The sequence below is a fragment of the Glandiceps talaboti genome, chromosome 20 (genome assembly GCF_964340395.1).
Source record: "Glandiceps talaboti chromosome 20, keGlaTala1.1, whole genome shotgun sequence".
Classification (NCBI taxonomy): domain Eukaryota; kingdom Metazoa; phylum Hemichordata; class Enteropneusta; family Spengelidae; genus Glandiceps; species Glandiceps talaboti.
The window spans coordinates 12,337,840-12,360,994 of record NC_135568.1 but is presented as its reverse complement, the minus strand read 5'-3'; the positions used below and the strand labels follow the sequence as shown (position 1 = coordinate 12,360,994).

The window sequence follows — 23,155 nt, the reverse complement described above, 5'->3', positions numbered from 1 at the left end:
CTTGAACAATGTAACAACAAAAGTTTACAGTAAAAATCTATTTCTGACACACTCTTTCTAACACGTTAAATGACCTCAATCATACTCTATTTTGGTGACTTTGTCTTACCTGCCATTTCCTCCTGGCATTGAATGTTTTCAGTTTCTCTGTACTCAATTTAGCACCTTCACCTCTGTTGTCAGCAAGCTGAAAGTACAAATCAAATCTAAAGTGAAGACCACTTTCCAGCCAAAAGTTTACAAAAGAGAAATTATTGTTTTTCTGTAAAATTTGCAAAAATCTTCATTTCATTTTAGACCAGGATTTTAGAAATAATGTTTATTAGTTAGTATATTAATCAATTCATTCATAACAACAATTTTAAGTTGGTGTCTATCCTATAGTTTGATTTCCATAGTAGTAGTTTGTGTCTATCTTAGTTTGCCTATAGCTTGATTTCTGTAGTAGTAGTTGGTGTCTATCTTAGTTTGCCTATAGCTTGATTTCCATAGTAGTAGTTGGTGTCTATCTTACTTTGCCTATAGCTAGACTTCCGTGGTAGTAGTTTGTGTCTATCTTAGTTTGCCTATAGCTTGATTTCCATTGTAGCAATACTTTTTTACCAATGGATGCACAACAACAAAAGCTTTCATTGGACAAAAACACTTTCCAACACTTATTTCAAATGAAAGCATTTGTTCAGACCTCCATTAATCGGATTAACTTGGTTTCATGGACACTTTTGTGGTAGATTTGCTGACTCAAATGAGACAATTATCTGAATTACATAACAACCGTTAAAAAGACACAGTAAAACAATCTGTACAGCAAAAGCAGTAAACTGAGCAGTACTGTAGATAAGTTTTATCACACAAGTCCATATAAACTATGGCAGAACAAAATAATCTATATCTTGATTTTAAATTAATGTTTTCTTTTTATGTAGACTTTTATCATTTAGTGTTAAATATCAAAAGTAAAACAAAAATTGAAGGCATTTGAAAATAAAATCAAAAGAGGAAACGCCCCCCCCCCCCCAAATTTGTCTATATTGGTAATAGTTTGTACACATTGTCTTCATACATTGAATACATTGTAAAGATAGTTTACAGTTGAAGTTAGTCTATGACAGATTCCCATGACATGTGAGTACAATTATGGAATATATTTTGGATATCTGAATGAGTGCCTGCAATGTTTGCTCTGTGGTCTTACTTTGAAAGTGCAGCAGAAAACACTGCAAGCATAAGTATAAATACCCCTGAGTACCCACACTGGAACTCATGATGCATGGAGTTCTGTTATGATGACATAATTTTGTTCTAAAACAGCAAATTTCTGTAAAAATCCTAGGGAGAAATCACATGATTTTGTGTATGATGAATGAATATGCACAAATGTGCATATCATTTGCATATATGTAAGCAATAACATTTGACTAATTTACTTACCTCTAGCCATGGGTGGTCTAGACATTGCTGTGTTGTCATTCGTTTACTAGTAGAAAATAAAAAATACTTCAACATTAGCCAATTTATACTTGAATGAAATAAATCATATTATGTGTAAAGATTGACTATCCTCCCTGGACTCCTCTTCCTTGCTCACTCTCCCCTCAACATTCCCCTTTCTTTCCCCATCACCTTCCTTCTAGAGACTTCCTTTTCTTTTTTCTATCTATCTATCTATCTATCTATCTATCTATCTATCTATCTATCTATCTATCTATCTATCTATGTACGGGCCATGGACACGACTAGTTCTGCTGAACTATTTTCATGGTCCCCATTAGATAACACATGTATATTTCCTTTTGTCCAATTTTTTTGAAAGTGTAATGTATTATTTATTTATTTATTTCTTGTTTTGTTTTTGTTATCTGATGAAATAAATTTCAATTCAATTCAATTCAAATCTATCTATCTGTCTGTCTGTCTGTCTGTCTGTCTGTCCCTTTCCCTTCCTATCTGTCTAACTTCTGACCTTCTGCCCTCTTCCATCCTCCCTACCTTACATGTCTGTCCTATTCTTTCTGACTGTATGACTGTAACTGTATGACTGTAACAATTTCCGTAACTGTCTCTCTTTCCATCTGTCAAAATTCTCCTCTGTCACCCTTCCCAGAGACTGTCTGTCCCATTGTTTCTGCCTGTCATTTAAGCCATGTCTTTCTGTAAATGAATCTGTCTTAACTTCTATCACTGTCTCCCTAATCTCCCCATAATATCTGTATCCCTTAATTCTCCCACCACGTGTCTCCTAAATCTCAATCCACACGTGTCCCTGAAATCCCCCCTCCCCCATTTGTGTCATCTAACTCTTCTTCCCTTCACTAAAAGTCAAATCAGCCAACATCATCACACCATACCTTGGGTCAAGAATCAGTAATCTTGAGATGAAATCTTTAGCTTCTTCCGTCACTCTGGTAAACACTTCATCCTCAAAATTCCACTGACCACGGTTAACATTGCCCAACGTCTGTTTATCATCATCCCCCATAAATGGAGATACACCAGTCAACCTTAACACAAAATACAATCAATATTAATATTGGGTATGGACCTAATATTATTTTACATCCTATCTATGCTGTCATGCAGTGTATACAAACTATGAATTCAAGTTTACCTATAGGTGATTCAAATTCAATACATATCAGGAAATACAACATCAGAAGTAAAGTCACTATATCTCATAAAACCATCCTTGTAAACCAAAGGCCTCCTTAAGGCACCTTCCAAAATATACCCACCAGAGTACATTGCATCAACAGAAATGTGTGCTCTGGCTGGTAAGAATGAACAAAACTGTCCAAAGAAATATGGATGGGTTCTGACCCAATGTTACAATACTTTTTCATTATCTGTGTGTTACAGTATAATGTGAACAGCTTAACATACCTACAGCCGACCCACTCAATGCACTTCAGAATTTACAACATAGGAAGGAAATCCTTATTGTTCCAGGATATACTTATATTGTCTGGCTTAGAGGGTACTTGTAAAAGTCTATTTGTATTACCATGAGGGCTGTTATACGGCAACTATTTCCTCAAGGGAAATAATTACTACATACCAGTATGAGGTACGTGACATCTACTAGTACCCAAATAAGGCAAGGCAATATGTGTTTTATAACACATCATATCTTAGGTACATATTCTTTCTATACTCAAAGCAAATCGCGATAAGACTTCCGTGCTACATGAATAGTGCCCTAGGGAAAACAGAATGTGACTAGTGCCCCCTATATGCAAATTGAGGTCACTATGGGTCAATAGTTCATATCATGTGACATGTTCTAAGCCAATCACTGAAGGCTATTGTGAAAATGATGTTCATAATTATGGCTATTGCACTTTTAAAGGAGATGAAATTTGTAGCATTAGAGAGAACTTAATACTAGGTAACTATAGCAACAACTTACATAACAAAAGCGATTACACCAAGACTCCACAAGTCCGTGGCTGTAGTAACAGGTTGTTTTTTCACCACTTCGGGAGCTACAAACTCAGGAGTACCAAACTTGACAAAAGTATCTTTATTTGGTTTTAGTTTTTGTGCCAGTCCAAAGTCTATCAATTTGATGTTGTCATCGTTTGACTTCACTAGCAGAATGTTTTCTGGCTGTAAACAGAAACAAAAACAACACAAACAAAATGGTCAATGTTATCGATGGATAAAAAAAAGTATTTACAAGTCAAAAATTCACAGTTTGTGGTCGCAGGCTAGAATTTTGAAGTCCATTATCAAAACTACTGGCTGTATTTACAGTTCAGTCTCTGACATGACATTTATAGTCCAAGAGGCTATCAGTGGCTTTGAATCATACCAACGATAACCTCTACACTATGACCCTTGACCTTTGTCCAATGCATCAAAGCACTTTTTGCCCAGCAGATCAAAGAGTGTGGAAAAACCGCTATTTATAACGGTTAGGTTTTCAATTTGTGAATTTACTCACTTCAAGTATTGAATATGCATAGACTAAAATTGACCATACAATACAATTTGCTAGGTAGGTATTTGACAGCCGTACAGTATACTTGCATACAAGTACAAATCTATATTTAAATATGTTGTACATGCCGACTATACCTTTCTGTTACTATAGCAACTATGTGAATTACTGTACATTGTTTGCTACTCCACTGGGTTTTTAATATTTCACATGAGATTTGCTAATTGTGTTTCGAGATACAAGTAAACATATTTAAGATAGCCTACTAAGTGGACTGCACTATATGAAGGTATTATGCAAATGTTTTTAACAAAAAATTCAACAAGTTTGGCAGAGTATATGTATATGAACATACCATGACATGATATGTGTACCTGGTGTACGGATTCTCTTTAAGTTTTTTAGACCATATTACCAACTCACCTTCAGATCTAAGTGTACGATCTGCCTATGGTGCATGTGCTGTAGACCTTCCAGTACCTGTCGTAGGAAATACACCGCTTCGCTTTCCGTCAGAACGTCTTCAGTGACGATCTTGTCAAAGAGTTCACCGCCAGTCACTCTGTAGAGGTCACACGTTAAGGACTAACTGAAAGGGAGTAATTGTCATGCAAATGACTATACCCCTATAATCTGTAGTGTTAGCTATGCATGACTGGCCAACTTTTCTAACACTACTTGTGGCCGGCTTCACAATGAAAAGAAAACTAGTCTGTTGACAAAGTCCTTTGTGGGTTTTTGTTTGTCCTCATAATACACTCTTCTGTTATTAGTATAATTTAGTTGTTAAGAAGTGTCAAATATTTTAATTACTTTTAAGGCTAGACAAATATTTTAATTACTTGAAGTTATCCAACTATGAAAGTATGAAAATATTTAATTATTGTATTACTGAATGGAATGCAGCACAAAGTGATGAATAGAATTCAATATTACATGTCTATAGTAGGTTCATCATTTGATTAAAAAATATGGCATCTAAAAATATTCAAATGTAGTTCACTTTCTCACATTTTGGTCATATTAAGGATGATTTTTTTGGACAATTTTGAAATCTATAAACCACTTTCTTTCAAAAGGTTTCATTATAAATTCAAAATTCACATGTGAAAAAATTCACTTCATAACATCTGTCTTTTCATTCATTGTAGTTTATTTTCTCGGCACATTTTGTCTCCAGGGCTAGTTTTGTGTAAAATTCAAAATCTATACACACTAATTTCCTTTCTACATATTCCAAAACAAATTCAAATTTACATGTGACAAAAATGTAGCTTTCTTAATTGTGTTTATATTTTAATTTATTTCACTACTTTACTAATTTCCTCTGTAAAATGGAAGATACGATTGAATAATTTTTTAATCATTCTAATAAAATCCAATCAAATTGACCGCCATTTAGAAATTACCTTGGATATCCAAGTAAATTAATCAGTTGAAACTGATCTATTTCACATTCACAATTTGCATATCATTAACATACCATTTACATATCATTTACATATCAACATTACCCCTTTTCATTTTTCAGCATTTACATATTATTAACACACAATTTGCATATCATTTACATATCAACATTACCCCTTTTCATTTTTCAGCATTTACATATTATTAACATACAATTTGCATATCATTTACATATCACAGTACCCCTTTTCATTTTTCAGCATTTACATATTATTAACACACAATTTGCATATCATTTACATATCACAGTACCCCTTTTCATTTTTCAGCATTTACATATTATTAACATACAGTTTATATATCATTTACGTATCCATATTAACATCATATTATTTATCAATATTTACAATTATTAAAATACAATTTGCATACCATTTGCATATCCATATCAAGCTATTTCATTTCTTATTATGATTTAGTGATTGCAACTCACTTACATACCAATGTTACCTACCTACCTACAGTGTAGAATACCAGCTTTTTTAATTCATCATGTTTATTTATTTTTAACTGTATAGTTCTAACAAGTGATATCTCTCAGTGTTGGAACTGAAATAACTATGTTACATATCCTGGTAGTTTTAATAGGTAGTGTGCAAAACACTCAACATAAAATATGGGTTTATGATATCATGTCTTGTAAAACAATAACAACCATCATACAAGTGGTATTTTCACTGTAGTGCAATGCCTAAAACATTACATACAAATGAATGTGTCATCGCATAAAGTGCCATTTTGCACTCGTGCTTGCAGTGTTTTCTGCTGCACTTTCACTTGCTATGCTTGCTATGAAAGTACTGCTACAGAGAACACTGCAAGCACTCAAGCAAATACCCTGAGTACGCTACACTTGCACTGATGCATCATGGGTATCTGTCATAGGGCCTGGTGTGTGTAATTTACAAATGTAAAATGAAGAAGTCTAGAGTATTGCCATTTTCATTTAATCAAGAGGGTACTCAGAAATCACAAGACAGCTGGTAGGATCTCATACTCATAGTGACTCTTTTGATACATTTTCAAGTATATCAATTATCTAGGTATCTCAACAGTTGTAGCTATGACACTTAGTATAACCTCAGACGGTCTGAGGTTAGTCTAGTGTGCTATGACCGTGGCATCAAATCTCAAGATCTGTCATAAAGAGATGATTCCATACCACCCTGTAGTCTGAGCTATATCTGACTTCACATACAACATTTCAAGTTAAATAGCCAAGACTCTGGGCTGTGATCTACAACAAAGTTTTCCTTCTTTGTAGCAATGTTCTTGTCATCCTTTTGATGTGAATTATTGATCTACTTAATTAGTATCGTAACAACTGTTTTGTTACAACCACACAATTACTTATTAGTACATAGTCCTTCATTTGACAACACAGTAATCTATTAATGAGTCTCTTGAACTGTGACCTTTGTTTTATGAGAGTAGTCTCCCACCATTGAGGCTTGGACATGTGAACTAGTGAATTCAAAATGGTGACTGAAGTAGTTAAAAATTTCAGTAAAGTTAGAGAGAGAATACATGAATTTAAATGAATGCAAACTAAACCAAGTAGAGTATTCTTTATAAGTTTAACAGGTTGGAAATGTAGAGAATGTGAAGACAAACATTATGATTTTGAAAACATGCAGTATTGTGTGATTATTTGTTTTCCTGTGGACAAATTGTGGACTGACATTTTATAACTATTCAGTGTAAGCTGTATGCAGCATTTTTGATGAGGACAGCAAGAGGTCAAATATACCTGCGTCATTTTTGGGAAACAATGCCACTTTTACCCGATTCTCCCTTGCTATAAGTATAACCAGCGCTGTAACCTGGCATTCTCCACCTTCATAAAAGCACTGTGTGTGGTACTGTTGATCTTTTGCGTGCTAACTGATACAACATTTAAGTCAGACATGAATTAATGTAATACTCAAATATTGCCGAACTGATAATGTACAATTTGTAATTACCTTGTAGTCTGCTGGCAATCTTATACACTGCTGCAAAGCTTTCTGAATGAACGTTGACTCAAATGTAGGTGTACAGCGTGGCAGCACAACATGAGCTAATAATGTACGTATGTGTCACTCAACACTCTAGACTCACCTATACAGGGTACAGTAGGTCAAGTATTTGGCTAGTACAAATGAAATCAAATGTAGCAACCCAACTATTCCAGTTATTCTCTGCAAATGCCACAATGTATTACTTTGTGACACATGTTGATACAATGTCTGCTAAAACACACTTTATGAATTATGCAACCTAATTTGCATATCTTAATTCATTCTACCAATATTGATCAAGTAGGTGCCTACAGGGATCCTGCAATTTGTAATCAATATGTTAATATGCTGATGTGTAGGGGGTGTATTCTCAATGTTGACATTGTCATTAGGGAGGGATGAAGTACATGTTCAAAAGATTACAATTTTATCTGTTTACCCAGTAATCACCTTAGGTATATTGAAGTACATGCATCTAAAATGTTGATGAGTTGGGCAGCAAAGTACATATTGGAAATGTAACACATGACTTGACAGCAGGTAGTAATGTTATTTACAGTATTAAAGCAATTTGAATAATTTATGGTTTTCTCCTTCAGAGCATAAAATAACCAACCACTTCAAATTTTATAGTTTTCATGTTTTAGAGTTAAATGCTGCGCATGTAGTAGTTGGCGGTGACTGAAACTGAATTTAACTAGACTGAAATGTATTTAAAACATTGGCTGGGAAAGCAAAGTTGGCTTGTTGTTTCACTCATATTCCATGTTTTTGATTCAAAATAAAAGTGATATTATCATTGCTGTTCTTTAACAGTGCAGTAGAAACAGACTTCTGCTGAAAAATTAATACATTGACTTGATTTTTATGGGTTCAATTGTTTGCTTTCTGATTAGTAACATGATAACTTGTCTGAGTCTACATGTCAATTGGTTAGGTAGACTATAAGATAGTTGTGTCCTTCCACCCTCACCGGCCTCCTCTTGGAGGGGTTGATCGATGTGTCAGGGTGCCCTGTCATGGCATACCTTATAGACTACTCAGTGGTTAGATGCATACTTGAATTTGAAGTCTGAGTGTGGGTAAAAAATGTTACATGAGGGAAACACCAGAACAACTCAGTTTTTCTGGTAATTTGAATCGATACAAGTTGATTTGATTTGCTTTGATTTGATTAGATTTGATTAGAATATACTGACTTGAATTTATTACATGTATTAAGTTGGATTTTAATATTGTTAGATTTTGATTAGATTTGATTTGAACTGACAAAATTTAGAATTGAATTGATCAGATTTGAACTGAGCAGAATTGATATGATTAAAATTGATGATAAATTATTTGATTTGAATTGAATTACATTAAATCAAATCGATTTTGTGCTAAAAGTTTTGGGGATATTCCGAGGGATTTACATAGCTAAGTTTAAAAGTAACACAACACGTCAAGTGTGAAAAGTAGGCAATAATATCTATGTGAGAGATCTATGAATCTGCCCAATGATGGATATATACTGGTTGAAACAAATTCTTGGAAAAATAGCTGGTAAGAAATTGCGGAATAGTTGGTTGTTTTTGCCGGTTACTGGCCCTTATCGATATCCTGTATCCTAACAATGTAATTGGTTGATTAGTAGTGTTACAATTTGTCTAAAACACTAAGACCTTTACACCAACCACTACAATCTGTTAGTTTATGCCTCCCACAGTCATTCACATCAATGCCACTAACACAGTTTAAACTTTCGCTGTCAATTGTTCACTAAAGTAGCAGGCCATTGACATCAACAACACAGCCTCAAATCTATTGTATAGATGTAGAGTCTTCTATTTTTACATCTTGTTGAGACTATTGTATCAAGTTGTGAAGGCTACACAAAACAATAGAACTTGTTATTTAATAACCTACAAAAGGGGTTGCTGTCTGTCACATTACGGTACACTTCAATGTTTACTTTTGTTTCATATTGAAATTGCTTCCGTTACTCCGACTACTAATTGCTTAAAGTGATGGATGAGACCAATACACATACTTTGATTATTGATTTTTGTCTCTAGTCACTATAGTAATTCATTTTCATTGTATGTATGCCAAACTGAATTTTGATAAATCACTTTATATACCCATATTTTATGGAAATTTTACCCTTGATAAAAGTGGCATAAACTGAGTTTATATGTTGCATACTTTTTGCTGTATATTCATGTTCTACTTTATACTGATGTATACTTATTTTAACCATAACTTGCAATTGACTGAACTCCAACCGTGTATTAAGATATAACTTATAAATGATTAGTCTGGATTCCAGTCATCTCTAAGCTTCAGATTCAAACCCAATGGATAAACTTTAGTTCAGGAATAAGCTTACACATGGCTAAGTTTGGAGAGATTTGAATATTACTCTCAAACTGTCTTTGGTTTTCTAAGAAACTAAAACTACTGAGGCCACATGTTGATACAACAGTGATAAGCTATTGAATGGATGTTGGTTTAATTATAGTCTCAGTAGGGAGGCATTCACTGAGTTTTATTGAAAGAGTTCCATGAACTTGCAGTGTACCGTTTTAATACTTTTCAGTGTTTACACTATGTTGATCACAGGGTGATTAGAATCACACAACAGAAGAACCACTTTCACCCACTTATGTAATCTACCACATTGAAGAACAATAGATTTAGTTTGCCCCTATCTTAGTAAACCGAAGGCTTGATTACCAGAGTCATAGCCCGGAGTCGTAGTCGTAGTTTCTATTTTCAGACAAACTGGCTGCTGAGGTGCATTCTACTTCAAGGAAAAGATTGAAATACGATTGAAAAGGATACAATTCCATGACCATGATGAGATCAACATTGGTTTCAAAAGCATCTAATAATTTAATAAGTCTTAGATGATCCAGCTGGGCCATGATTTGCATCTCTTGTTTCAATTCTCGTCTCATTCTGGGTTTGGCATGAATAAATTTGGCCGCACAATCTTGACCATCGGCCTTTGTGATGACACGTTTGACGACACCATAGGCACCCCTACAACAAATTTAAAATAACAAGTTTGTTAGACACGGTTAGGTGACATAAAAAGATGTTATATTTCCCATTTGCCTATCAATGGGCTATGGGCTATTGCATCATGGGAGTCAGCGCAAATAATATATTCCAGCAAAAGATACTTTATAAAGGCACAAGATCAACTTTATGTTTTTCTGAAATTGCAAGTCATTGTAGGTGATATAAAATCATGAAATGACTCTCTCCAGAACCCATAGTTTATGAAAATGACTTCATTTCTTGGAGTGGCGTTCCCCTTTAAAATAAGAAATGTTACTTACCGTCCAAGTTCTTCTCTGACTTCATAATGGTCTTCTACTTTTTCTCGTCTCTTGAATTTCACTTTTCGAACTTGACCTTCCTCCTCTGAACTTGAATCTTGGAGTAAGAAAGTAAGATTTGTGTTTTTCTATGTATACATGTCGTTTAAAAAAAATTGAGCAAGGATTGCGCCCAGCTGTTTTATATTTATATACACCAATAGATATACATATGGATGGGTATACATTGACAAAACCAATTTTTGCTGTTTGAAATCAAATTTATCACCTAGGCATGTCATAGAAATAACAGTCATTCAATTTTTTTTTACACAAAAACTTCTACGTCAAGTAGTACACATGTATTACTATAGGTGTGCATGAGAATAAATCAACCTTCTTGTTCTATTCTGACCATCTAGCATGACGTAAAATGTTATAACAGGTATCAAGAATTATAGCAACCCCTCCAGGGGGTGATCAACTGGGGCTAAAAATCTTACCTTCTACCATGATTATACATGAACAGGAACACTCCGCTGCAACATTCTTGGCTTTGATAGTGTATTCCCCTGTATCTTCCAGGGGGTGATCAACTTGAGCTAAAAATCTTACCTTCTACCATGATTATACATGAACAGGAACACTCCGCTGCAACATTCTTGGCTTTGATAGTGTATTCCCCTGTATCTTCCAGGGGGTGATCAACTTGAGCTAAAAATCTTACCTTCTACCATGATTATACATGAACAGGAACACTCCCCTGCAACATTCTTGGCTTTGATAGTGTATTCCCCTGTATCTTCCAGGGGGTGATCAACTTGAACTAAAATTCTTACCTTCTACCATGATTATGCAGGAACAGGAACACTCCCCAGCAACATTCTTGGCTTTGATAGTGTATTCCCCTGTATCTTCCATTGTAGCCTTCAGGAATATCAATCCACACGTATCCTCCCCTTCAAATAATACTTGGACATTGGCAGTCTCCTGTACAAATATATCATCTTTGTACCAGAAGATATCTGGTTCTGGTATACCACCAACTCTACAATCTATTCTTAGTGATGTCCCTGCTTTCACGTTTTGATCCTCCAAGTCAGTGATAAATTTTGGTGGTTCTAGGAAGAAAAACAAGAGGAGATCATAAGGAATCCATCAATGAACAAAAGAAACTGTTAGGAAATTTTTTGATATGGAAGTAAAAAAATTTACGCCATTTTAGAATCCAATATGGCTGCCAAGTACTGTGTTATCTATCATCAGATACTCAAAACACCTCTATCATACTGTGCTGGCCTGATATGTTCCCCCTGATTTATACGCCAAAATAAGTTTGTAATGTGTATATAACTAGTATTTTGTACACTGACTTAAGCTGAAAATGATGCCTCAGTTGAAGACTTTTCCATTTTACCTTTGTAGCAGTATGTGGAAAAGAACCAATATTTTCAGTACGACAAGGACATTCACTGAACAATGGAGGATGAACAAGTTTCAACTCAGTGTTTGTCAGCAATGGCACATAATTTAAGTGGTGTAAATTCATGAAATGGCTAAAGAACCTGAAGTTTATGAAACTGACTTGTTTCCTATCATGGCATCCCCCTTTAAATCATAACACAAAGACTGCCAAAGTTTATGAAAATAACTTTACTTCCTGCAGTTACATTCCCCTTTATATAAAGGCTGACAAATGACTCCTCTACCATACCTGCTAAGTCTAAGAAGACTGCAACTCTGGACGTTCCTACTTCATTTGTAGCCACACATTCATACTCTCCTATATCAGTTGCTGTTACATCTTTAATATGTAGACTACAAACGCCAGCACTGTTAACGGAATGTTGGTATCGTTCATCGTTGACTAGTACCTGACCATCTCGTACCCAACTAACTTGAGGTAGTGGTTCAATACTGACTGTGCACTGTAGTGTAGCCTTGTTACCTGCCTGGACGTACACCTCTTCTGGTGTTCCAATGAAGCATGGTACGCCCTCTATTGATGGTTCTGTAGAAAAAAGTGAAAAACTCAAGTCACCTGAAAGTTATGTTGCAACAAGCTTGAAGGAGATTCGTTTTATTTTTTGGTCAACATTATGACTTCTGTTCCATGCACTACACATGCAATATCACAAAATTAGAATATGACAGAACTACATGACACGTGAGTGCAAGTGTAGTGTACTCTGGGTCTTTGCACAAGTGCTTGCAGTGTTCTCTGTGGCAGTACTCTCACAAGCATAGTAAGTGAAAGTGCAGTAGAAAACATTGCAAGCACAAGTGCAAAGACTCTCGAATACCCACAGTGGAACTGACGTGGAATGGGATTCTGTTATTATTACATTATGTTTATCCGACAAATGTCCGTAAATATGACTGTGTGATCCCCACGATTTCGTGTAGAACAAACAAACAATCACAAAATTTGCATATAATTTGCATGCAGGTATACAATAATGTTTTAGGTATTGCACTGCAGTGAAAATTCTACTAATATGCACACACACCTGTGTAAGTAATCTCTGGTACATTTAAAATAATAAGTTGATCTAATTCTATTTTGACTCAATATGTTTGGACTGAAAAGTGGATTACATTTTTTTGTGAAAATTTGAGACGTAATGAACCAATCTGGGCTTATTTTCCTCAGTAGTAATTCCACAGCTTACCTCTATGCTTGCGAAGTAAATCTCTTCGACCTGAATCATCTGAAATAAAATTATATGAACATGTAGTTACATTCATTTTATCTGTGTATTCATTTTAACAGAGCTAATATCTACAAAAATCGTGACTTTGACTCAAAACTTCTTAATTTTAATATGCAAATAATATATTTTTTCTGAATTTTAATATTTTTGAGTTCAAAGTCATGTCAAAGAGTTGTTCCTTTTCTTGGCAAGGTATATTTACCAATTTGAAAATGGGGTCGTAGAATTATTTGAGCAAAGCTTGCTATAACACATGGTGGATTGATATAGTACAACTTATGACATTCCATATTTGGACATCGTGTGCCATATCACATGGTGGAGCGATACCATACAACTCAGCACATACCATATATGGACATATCTATTTTATATGTCTGATATGCTAAATTATTAACCTGATGCAAAGCATGACTGTTTATTTCTTGGCATTGTATTAATCCACCAACAATCTAGCTCACCTGGGTATATGATAATGTAAGAAAATGATGTACAAACCTGGTGCACCTGTAACTATCACTTCAGACACTTGACTTGGTTCACTAACACCAAAGACATTCTCAGCCCGCACTTGGAATTCATATTCTGTGTTGGGGAGTAGATTTTCAACAAAAAGACCAGTTTCTGGAATTCCGGCACCGACACAAAACCATTCATCAGCTGGTAGTTCACGTAATTCAACAATGTAAGTAACTGGACTAGCAGCGGCTTCCTGTAGACACGGTTGCCAGGAAATGATAACAGATGAGGCAGCAATGTCAGATATATCTGGAGGTCTGTCTGGTGGTGATGGAATACCTATACAAAAACCAATACAATGTTAATAACTAATTCTTATTTGATTTGTTTCTATTAGTTCAGCAGGAAAATTTCTTGGTATATTTTGTCTAAATGTGACTCAGCCTGCTTCAGCTGTTATTGTATACTGGTCAATGACATAGATTTGTCATATGACCACAAGAGGGCGCTGTTTACTATGGGTATTTCCATCCCATAGTTCCATGTCATATGACCACAGGAGAACATTATGTAATACATGTACTGGTATTTCCATCCCCTAGTGCCTTGTTATATGCCCACAGGGGGGCAATCCTACTGGTATTTCCATCCCCTTGTCCCTGTTAAGTGACAGGCGTTGCTGTTTGATCTTGAATGCTTCTCTCAACTTATATAATGACTAAGGATATAGTCACAAACATTCCCTCGTTTTAGTGTGTATGATTTTTTTTACATTCTTCCAGCATGTATTTTCTTTGTAATGTCAAACAAACAAATTGAGGTTTGACCAAAGACATTTTTTTATTTTCCACCTCTAAGTACATTTGTATATCTCACCTGATGTAGATATTTCTTGAATAGCAGATTCTGATTTCTCAATTTCTTCTTTCGTTCCTGAAATCATAAAAAACAGTTACCACAAATCTTACAACGTGTGATAATCTGCAAATTTAAATATGTTTAAAGAAACATGTTAACAACAAAACTCTGGCATTGCTTGTAACATCCACCTTTGAACCCTGGCAATATCACCCCTATGTTGATCAATAAATGGTATGATCTATTGTTTGTTTTAATTGGGTTATTCTATTTGATGTGACTTAATATGAAAAGAGGGTAATTTCTTACCAGGTGTAAGTACAGTAACTATGGCAGTGCTTGTAGCTTTCCCCATCGCACTCTCAGCAATACATTCGTATTCTCCAGCATCTGATTTACCAATGGCTGAGATAATAACTTGACATCCGCCATCTGGAGAAAATTCAAGTTTACGATTGTCATCAAGTTGAAGTTCATGACCATTACAATGCCAGCTGATATCAGGTTCGGGTAGTCCTGTTGCCTTACAATCTAGTGTTACAATACTTCCTTCAAATACCGTTACGTCTTGAAGTTCATGTACAAAAGATGGTGTGAAACCTGTAGTGCGTTTTTTACGCGACGAATACGCTCTGGAGCCCTGCTCATCTACAAATAGTTCAGCACTCCAGGACGAGTCGCCAGCTGAGTTCGTAGCTTTACACGTATATTCGCCTTCATCTTCTGGGAATGCTTCAACGATATGCAATGTGTAGTTTATCCCAACTTGTAAGAATTTGAAATCGGACGTTTCTTTGATCGGTTTCCTCTGATAGTACCACGTGACCTCTGGCGTTGGGGTTCCGATAATCGTACACTGGAATTTCACTTCATTGCCCTCAACCACATCACTGTCCTTAAACGTCTGCAGGAATTTCGGAGGTGAGGGTTCGTAAGTTGGAGGTCTCGTATCCTCTATAACAGTAACCGTTGCATTGCAAGATTGCGTTTCACCATGAATGTTCGTAAGTCGACACGTGTACACACCACTGTCTTCAGGGTATGCTTTTTCAAGTGTAAATGTAGCCGTTTCGCCATCAAACATCATACGAATCTCCTTGGCAGGTTGTATCACTTTACCATTGAGTAACCACATGACATCAGGTTCTGGATAACCACTCACTTTACATTCTAAAATCACTGGTTTATTTTCTACGATGGTTAGATCATGAAACACGCTGATAAAATCTGGAGGACTTGGTTCTGGTGGCTTTTCAACTTTTTCTGTCAAGAAGAACGTAGAAAGTATTAAACAAATAAATAGGAAATAAGATATGAATGAGCAGTGCTATGCAATCTATACCAAAACAATATCTGACCCAGATAGAGATTATCACAATGAAGTGCACCCTCTAGTGGTGAACAACAGAGATGTTGAGAAATGTAAATGAATGGAAAAATTTTGATAAAAAAATAGCATAGGGTGCCCTGGAATTTGTATTTAAAATCTTCAGAGCCATCCCTAGCAACCATAACTAACCTATAGCAACTACAGAACTGCATTTTTTGTAACACTTTTCAAATATAGTTGTCAGTGTCAACAGAAATAAGCATTAAGATTCAGGACAGAAGTCTATAGTAACCAAGATCATAACCTTTGCAACTGGAAAATATATGTTACAATGAAACAAAAAGATTTTATTGTAACTGCTAGATATGTAAATAAGTTTTCAAATTCAGAACAAAATTTCATGGTGACCAGGACCATATCCTTAGCAACAAAGTTTATGTTAAAATAAAATGAAAAATCATACCTTTGACAGCTAGGTGTGCATTTGAAGATACTTTTCCAACAAAATTGGAAGCAGTGCATGTGTATTCTCCCTTATCCTGCGTTGTAGTCTGTGGAATGACCATGGTACATGTACCACTATCGTCCATACAAAACTGATGATGACCTCCGTAGACTGACAGTTGGTGGCCATCTTTGTACCTATAGACAACAAAAAACAAGTGAGTGATACCATGGTATACTCCATTCAAAACTGCACTAGTTGCAACCGGACCATTTTTTGAAACTGTTTTTGTTAAATGTAATGACTTTAAATCGTAATATTGTACACCGTGAGATGTAATATTGAATCCTCTGTACTAGCTACATCTGGACCATTTTTTGAAACTCTTGATACAGTCTGTAATATCAAATGAAAATTTCTACTCACAGAATCAAACATTTTTTTCAGGAAGTGTATCCAAATTTAACTGTTAAAACTCAAAGGTACACTAGCTCCAACTGGAACATTTTTTGAATCTGCTTTTGTCAGGAACAATAACTTGCTCGTTATATTGTTCACTATGAGATGTACTGAATCACATATTGATAAACACATTTGTGTCGCAGCACACACACTGGTAGTATGGTGCAATATATCCAATTGAATTTGTTTTTGGGTCCACACTCAAAAATCAGTGCCACAAAGAATGTCAAGACATTTAATTACAACAAACAACCAATAAGAGAAAAAACACTTGGAACTTATAAGTTATTGATATTGGATGCTTTGGGGAAATCTATATTATGAACCAATCATAGGAATTGATACAGAAATGTTTTGACTCAGCCAATAGGAACAAGGATAGCATGAACCAATCATATTTGCTGATATAGAATGTTTTGACTCACCATGCAATATCAGGCAGAGGGGTTCCAGTAACTTTGCATTCAAATTTTGCACTACCCCCTTCAATGACTTCCAGATTTTTCATTTTCTTTGTAAATTCTGGTAACACATCTTCTGTGTCGGTGGCTTCTGCAGAGTCTTCTCCCTCTAACTGGACTCTTAGTGTTTCTGTTTCTGAGTCAGTGGACTCTTCTGTTGTGCCAATCTCTACTGGGGTTCTGTACTCTTCATCAGTTGTCACTGAAAAATCAAAATTAATTAAACTCAATTAATTAAACTCAAACAATGAAACTAATTAAATTTAAATCAGTGAAAGTCAATCTTTTAAAAACTAATTAAACCAAAAATGAAATGAACGACACAAATCAATGGAAACAAGTTGATTTAAATGTGTGAAACTGTTTCATTTCAAATTAATGAAACAAATCAAGTCAAATCAAAGAAAACAAGTCAATTCAAGTAATGAAACAAATCAATGGAACCATGTCAATTCAAATCAAACACAGTCAAGTCAATTTAAATTGATGAAAATGAATCAATTAAAATCAATGAAACCAAGTCAATTCAAATTGAAACCAAGTCAATATAAATCAGTGAAACTGAATCATTTCAATAAATCAAAATCAATTCAAATTAAACAGAACCTAGTCAATTTGAATCAATGATACCTAGTCATTCAAATCATCGAAACTGGATCAATAAAAAAAATGAAATAAATAATTTCAAATGAAATGAATTTAAATTATTAAAACCATCGATTCAAACAATTAAAACCAGACCATTTCAAATATATGAAAGCAATCACTCCAATTCAATCAATGAAATCAAATAACTTCAAATAATGAAATTTCATCTATTCAAATCAAAACATCAGAAAGATCAAACTGAGTCTACGGATGTCAAATCAAATCAGATCCTTTTGATTGAATTGAATAGATACAATACAATCATTCATATCATCTTGAATTTATGCAAATTAGGTCAAAAGATCTTTAAAGGGACACAAGCTGAGTTTATAACTTTTTTACTCAAGTGAAAATACTTAAATAAAACCACATTCCAGTTTAATGTTAATGTTTATGCATATCTTCTATAACATTACGATTGTATTCTGGCATTGTTAGAACAGTTGATTACATAGTAGGGATTTCCTGAACATTTTTTGATACATATAATAAATTACATCATCGGATTGTTTATGAGTTATATCTTAATACCAGGTTTGAGTTCAGTCAATTGCAAGTAGTGGTTAAGTTTGCTTCAGTAAGTAAAATACTGCGAGTACCTTTTAAATATGCAGTAAAAACTACGCCCCTAATAAGTATAAACTCAGTTCCCCTTGAATTCTATATCAATCCAACTCTGAGTGTATAGAATTTGACATATGAATTTCAGGTTGGTAAAGAAATAATAAATAAATAAATTTCTGACTAAGTAAATAACTGGCTGGCTACAAATCTACAGGGTTGGGTTTCATCCAAGCGTAAGATACGTATAATAACATGCAAAGTGACAGAAGTATGTGTAAAGAAACTACTATTTGGTGTGTGTTACATGTGGATGACTATAGTGCCCCCAGTGGTAATTCATATGGTTTACTTTGTTTTTAATCACAACATTCTCTATATTAGATTTGAACCCCTAACTTCGTAATATCAAACTCAAGTTAACTTGACAACCTTTCTCCTATGAGATGCCCATTTATATAGCTGATTAACTACATGGATTAAACGTATATTATAATAAAAAATATGTACCATAATCTTAGAGTTATAACTGAATATAATCTAGTCTACTTTCTGTCACAAAACTACGAAAGAGTCTCTTAACTCCCTACTATACAGTGTGCCCTCTAATGATAGCCAAATGTTGTTGCTGTGAGTCAAAATGATAAAAACTGTCATTTCTTGTGAGTCACCACATAATAAGAGATAGGAGAACACCAAATTTTGGTGCATCACTAGAAATTGTGTGCGTCAGAGGCTTATCAAATTGGCTTAGAGGGGACACTGGTCCATACACACACATATATATATCAAAAGCCTTCAAAAGATGTGTGATGTTATCATGGCAGTGTTATCAGATTTGTTTAGATTGTAATCTGTATGTAGTCTGAGTTTAATACTGTACAGTCCACGACCTTTTCCAAACATTTTGTTATGATATATATGATGAGTTGAGACCCTGGACTGAAATGAATAGCCCAGACACTTGTCTTGATCTCAATCGTCTGTTTACATTGTAATCTGTGTGAATTTACTTCAATATCTCACTCACCACTTGTAATGCTATCAATGGCAACCAATTAATCATACACTCTAATTGATTGGTTTGAAAATATGTATTCAAACTCAGATTGGTCACAATGGGGAGTGATAACGTGCATCAGTCTAATTGACTATATTCAAATGAAGTCAATATGCCAATGTGCCCTCATTAAGATGAGCACAAGTACAACATAATTTACATATTATTTACATATTTTGTAAATATCTATAAACAGGAATGCTCACAACTGCCATTGTGGGGTGTGGTTAAATTAATCGGTTGCCGTTTACTAGCACTATAAGCGGTTAGTGGACAGCGAAACAAAATCACAGCTCATGATGTAAACTAATCTGCTTAAAATCCAACATGGTGAAAGTGATCTTATTATCACAAGCTACCTTTCACTTCAGGTAGGCAAGACATCAAGTCTCTGGGCTATGAAATAAACTGAATTGAACTATATATATGATTGTATAACAAACATAAAATTATGCCACAATATCTACACATCCATAATTTTGATATCACACTTACTTTCCTCTACGTGTAACTCAGCGCTACAGTTGAGATAGCCTGCGGCGTTAACAGCCTTGGCAGTGTAGAGACCAGCATCTTCAGGGTAGACAGCTGACATATGGAGGATGTACCTAGGAACAAACACATTGAAAATGATAAATCCACAAGTAAATCACAATCAGAATTAGAAACACTATGGAAAATTTGTTACTAAAAGCAGACAGCGTTTGCTAGAAAATATATGTAACATGTACGTTTAGAAACAGAGTCGGCCATTTTGGAAGTTTAGATTGTTGTTTTACTTGATAGATAACAACACTTTACTGCTGAACGGAGCATGATTGTTATTGAGGGAATCTAAAAAGCTGAATTAATGTAAACAAAAATCTCTCCTCAATCACAATCCAACTGTGTTGAGCAATAAAAGTGCTCTTATCTAGCGAGTAAAACAACCAAAATTTGCATTGTCATATTAATAATCTACATGTCTTCTGGCGAACCTTCCCTGTTTTAGCTGTAAATAGATCCGAGTGAAAAAACCCAGAATAGAACATAACAACAAAACTCTAAAACTATGCAGAGTACATTGGTAAAAAGAATAGCACAAACATAACACACACTACTAAGAAAGACAGTGGTTACTTTTGAGAACAGAGTTCAAAATGATTGGTTTTAACTACTGGGGGACGATATCTATCCGTCCTAGTGATTTGTATGTTATTAAATTCTGCATAAAATAGTATCTTTAAGAACACTATGAACCTTTCAAACAATACATTATTAAACTTTCTCATATCTATTTTGACCAATGTGCACAAACCACAATATATTTTTTACAATTAAGTTTCTGGTCAGTAAACACTGTGAAAATGCTAATATTTTTAAACATCAAAGAAACATGAAATACACATCTTTCAAGTTTCAGACTTTTAACTAACATAAAAAAATACAGAGGTCATCTTTGCCAATCAAGTAACTTCATTAATTTAATATTCATAATAATAACTATAATTATTGTACTAAATAAAATTTCCATCCTAGACATAATCTGTGGTTCTATAAATTCATTACTGTGTCTACAACTTGTCAAGATGCCATAAATTTTTAAGTCCTAATAATTTATTTTGTATCTATGGTTACAACATCATTTATAACCATAAATTACTTTATCACATTCTGTACCATCTTGAAGAGCAATTGTGGCCCCATTTTCAGCTGAGTCAGCATTCATAATACATGTATATAGTACACAATTAAAACTACTAGTTAAAATTATGGTAGAACATGTCTCGACAATAAATTTTTGATGAAAACCTAAATTCTTAAAAATCTCTCTGAACTTTGTCACATGGAAGCTTGTGTTCATTAAATGAAAGAAATTTGGGGTCCCTCCTCTAGTTTGCAAGGACATTGTGATTCTTTCATTTTCCACAGTATTTGGCAGCCATATTAGATTCTAAAATGGTTTGAATAATTTTGATAATATTTTTGACCTCTGTATACAAAATTGTACCATGACCCCTATATATTTTTTTCTTGATTTTCACTGTGAATTGGTAGAATTTTTCTTGAACACAGTAACAATAAATCAAACCGTTTATTTTGAGACATATTTCAGGTTAACAGTACATCAACAGCTTGGCATATTACTTGAGTATGTTATGAGAGGTTTGGTAATTGCAAACATCCCTGTTTATTTTTGGAAGTTTTCTTTAACCAAAATTATATCACTGTCATTTTTATATTTTTATACTACATTATTTGTACACCTGACAAACAGCATACCAGAGTTGCCTGACCTGAAATAGAGTCTGGAATGAATTTCACAAAATCTGAACAATACATTAACCCTTGCTGGTTATCAATGTCAAAGATGTAATTTGTGTGTATTCATGTTGTGATGTGGAATATCCTCAGCGTGAATCAAAGTGTCCCCTGCTAGTCATTCCATGTACTAGCTATGTTGATTTGTTATTATGGTCAGTATTAGGGAAGCCGATCCCTATAATTCTCCCTTTCCTGGATAAATTAGTATACTATTTATGGAATCTTATAAAGCTTTCCCATTCAATAAATTTTATCCTGCCCGGTACTCCACTTAATACTCATTATCCCAAAAGTTCATGATTTGTTATTGTGGTCAGCACAAAGGGAACGCTATCCCTATAACTTTCCCTTCCCTAAATGAATTGGTATGTTGTGGAATTTTATAAAGCTTTCTGTTTGAATCAACTTCATCCCGACTGGCACTCCATTTACTCGTTATCCTGAAGTTTGCCAGTGATTTGTTATTTTGGTCAGTAATCGGAAACCATAAATCCCTGCAACTTTCTATTCCCTTAATGAATTGTTATGTTGTGGAATTTTGTACAGCTTTCCCATTCAATCAACTTTATCCTGCCCAGAACTCACTGCACCACTTATTATCTTGTAGTCTGTTATTTGTTATTTACAGTTATAGGAAATCTTATCCCTGTAAGTTATAACTCATACCTCCCTTCCGTAACTCAGGAACTCTCCCTTCCTGGATGAATTAGTAAGTTGTGGAATTTTATAACGCTTTCCTTTGCTGTCAACTTCATCCTGCCCAACATTTACTCATTATCCTGAAGTTCTTAATTTGTTATTCGGAAAGTAACTAGGAAACCCTATCCCCATAACTGTCTTTTCCATTATCCCTTTCCCTGGATAAATTGGTGTAAGAATTAAAAGCTTTCCCATTTAATCAACTTTATCCTGCCTGGCACTCCTTCAACTCATTATCCTTAAGTTCTTAATTTATTATCATGATCAGTAAATAGGAATACATATCCACTGAATGGATGGACTCTAGATGTTCACTCAAACTATTGTCTAGTCTCTTAATCACTACCCTAGACAGTTGTATTTCAAGTCCTTGTTGTTAACATTTCTGCTAGCTGTTTTAACTTGTTTTCTTTATGTGCGAAATTCATTCATTCAT

The 23,155-nt window shown here is 34.6% G+C and overlaps 1 protein-coding gene across 1 annotated transcript in view; it reads right to left on the bottom strand.

Moving 5' to 3' along the window:
• LOC144450555 (protein Obscurin-like) overlaps positions 1–23,155 on the bottom strand; it is a 56,487-nt gene that overhangs the window by 11,773 nt on the left and 21,559 nt on the right. The window contains exons 4-19 of the mRNA XM_078141200.1: positions 20,212–20,324; positions 17,412–17,649; positions 16,543–16,721; positions 15,059–16,012; positions 14,768–14,824; positions 13,931–14,230; positions 13,391–13,429; positions 12,433–12,729; positions 11,558–11,839; positions 10,740–10,836; positions 10,237–10,437; positions 4,364–4,502; positions 3,407–3,606; positions 2,349–2,501; positions 1,432–1,477; positions 110–187 (exon numbers count right to left, since the gene is read on the bottom strand). Coding sequence (XP_077997326.1) covers positions 110–187; positions 1,432–1,477; positions 2,349–2,501; positions 3,407–3,606; positions 4,364–4,502; positions 10,237–10,437; positions 10,740–10,836; positions 11,558–11,839; positions 12,433–12,729; positions 13,391–13,429; positions 13,931–14,230; positions 14,768–14,824; positions 15,059–16,012; positions 16,543–16,721; positions 17,412–17,649; positions 20,212–20,324 — 3,373 coding nt within the window. The remainder of the gene's footprint in view (positions 1–109; positions 188–1,431; positions 1,478–2,348; positions 2,502–3,406; positions 3,607–4,363; positions 4,503–10,236; positions 10,438–10,739; positions 10,837–11,557; positions 11,840–12,432; positions 12,730–13,390; positions 13,430–13,930; positions 14,231–14,767; positions 14,825–15,058; positions 16,013–16,542; positions 16,722–17,411; positions 17,650–20,211; positions 20,325–23,155) is intronic.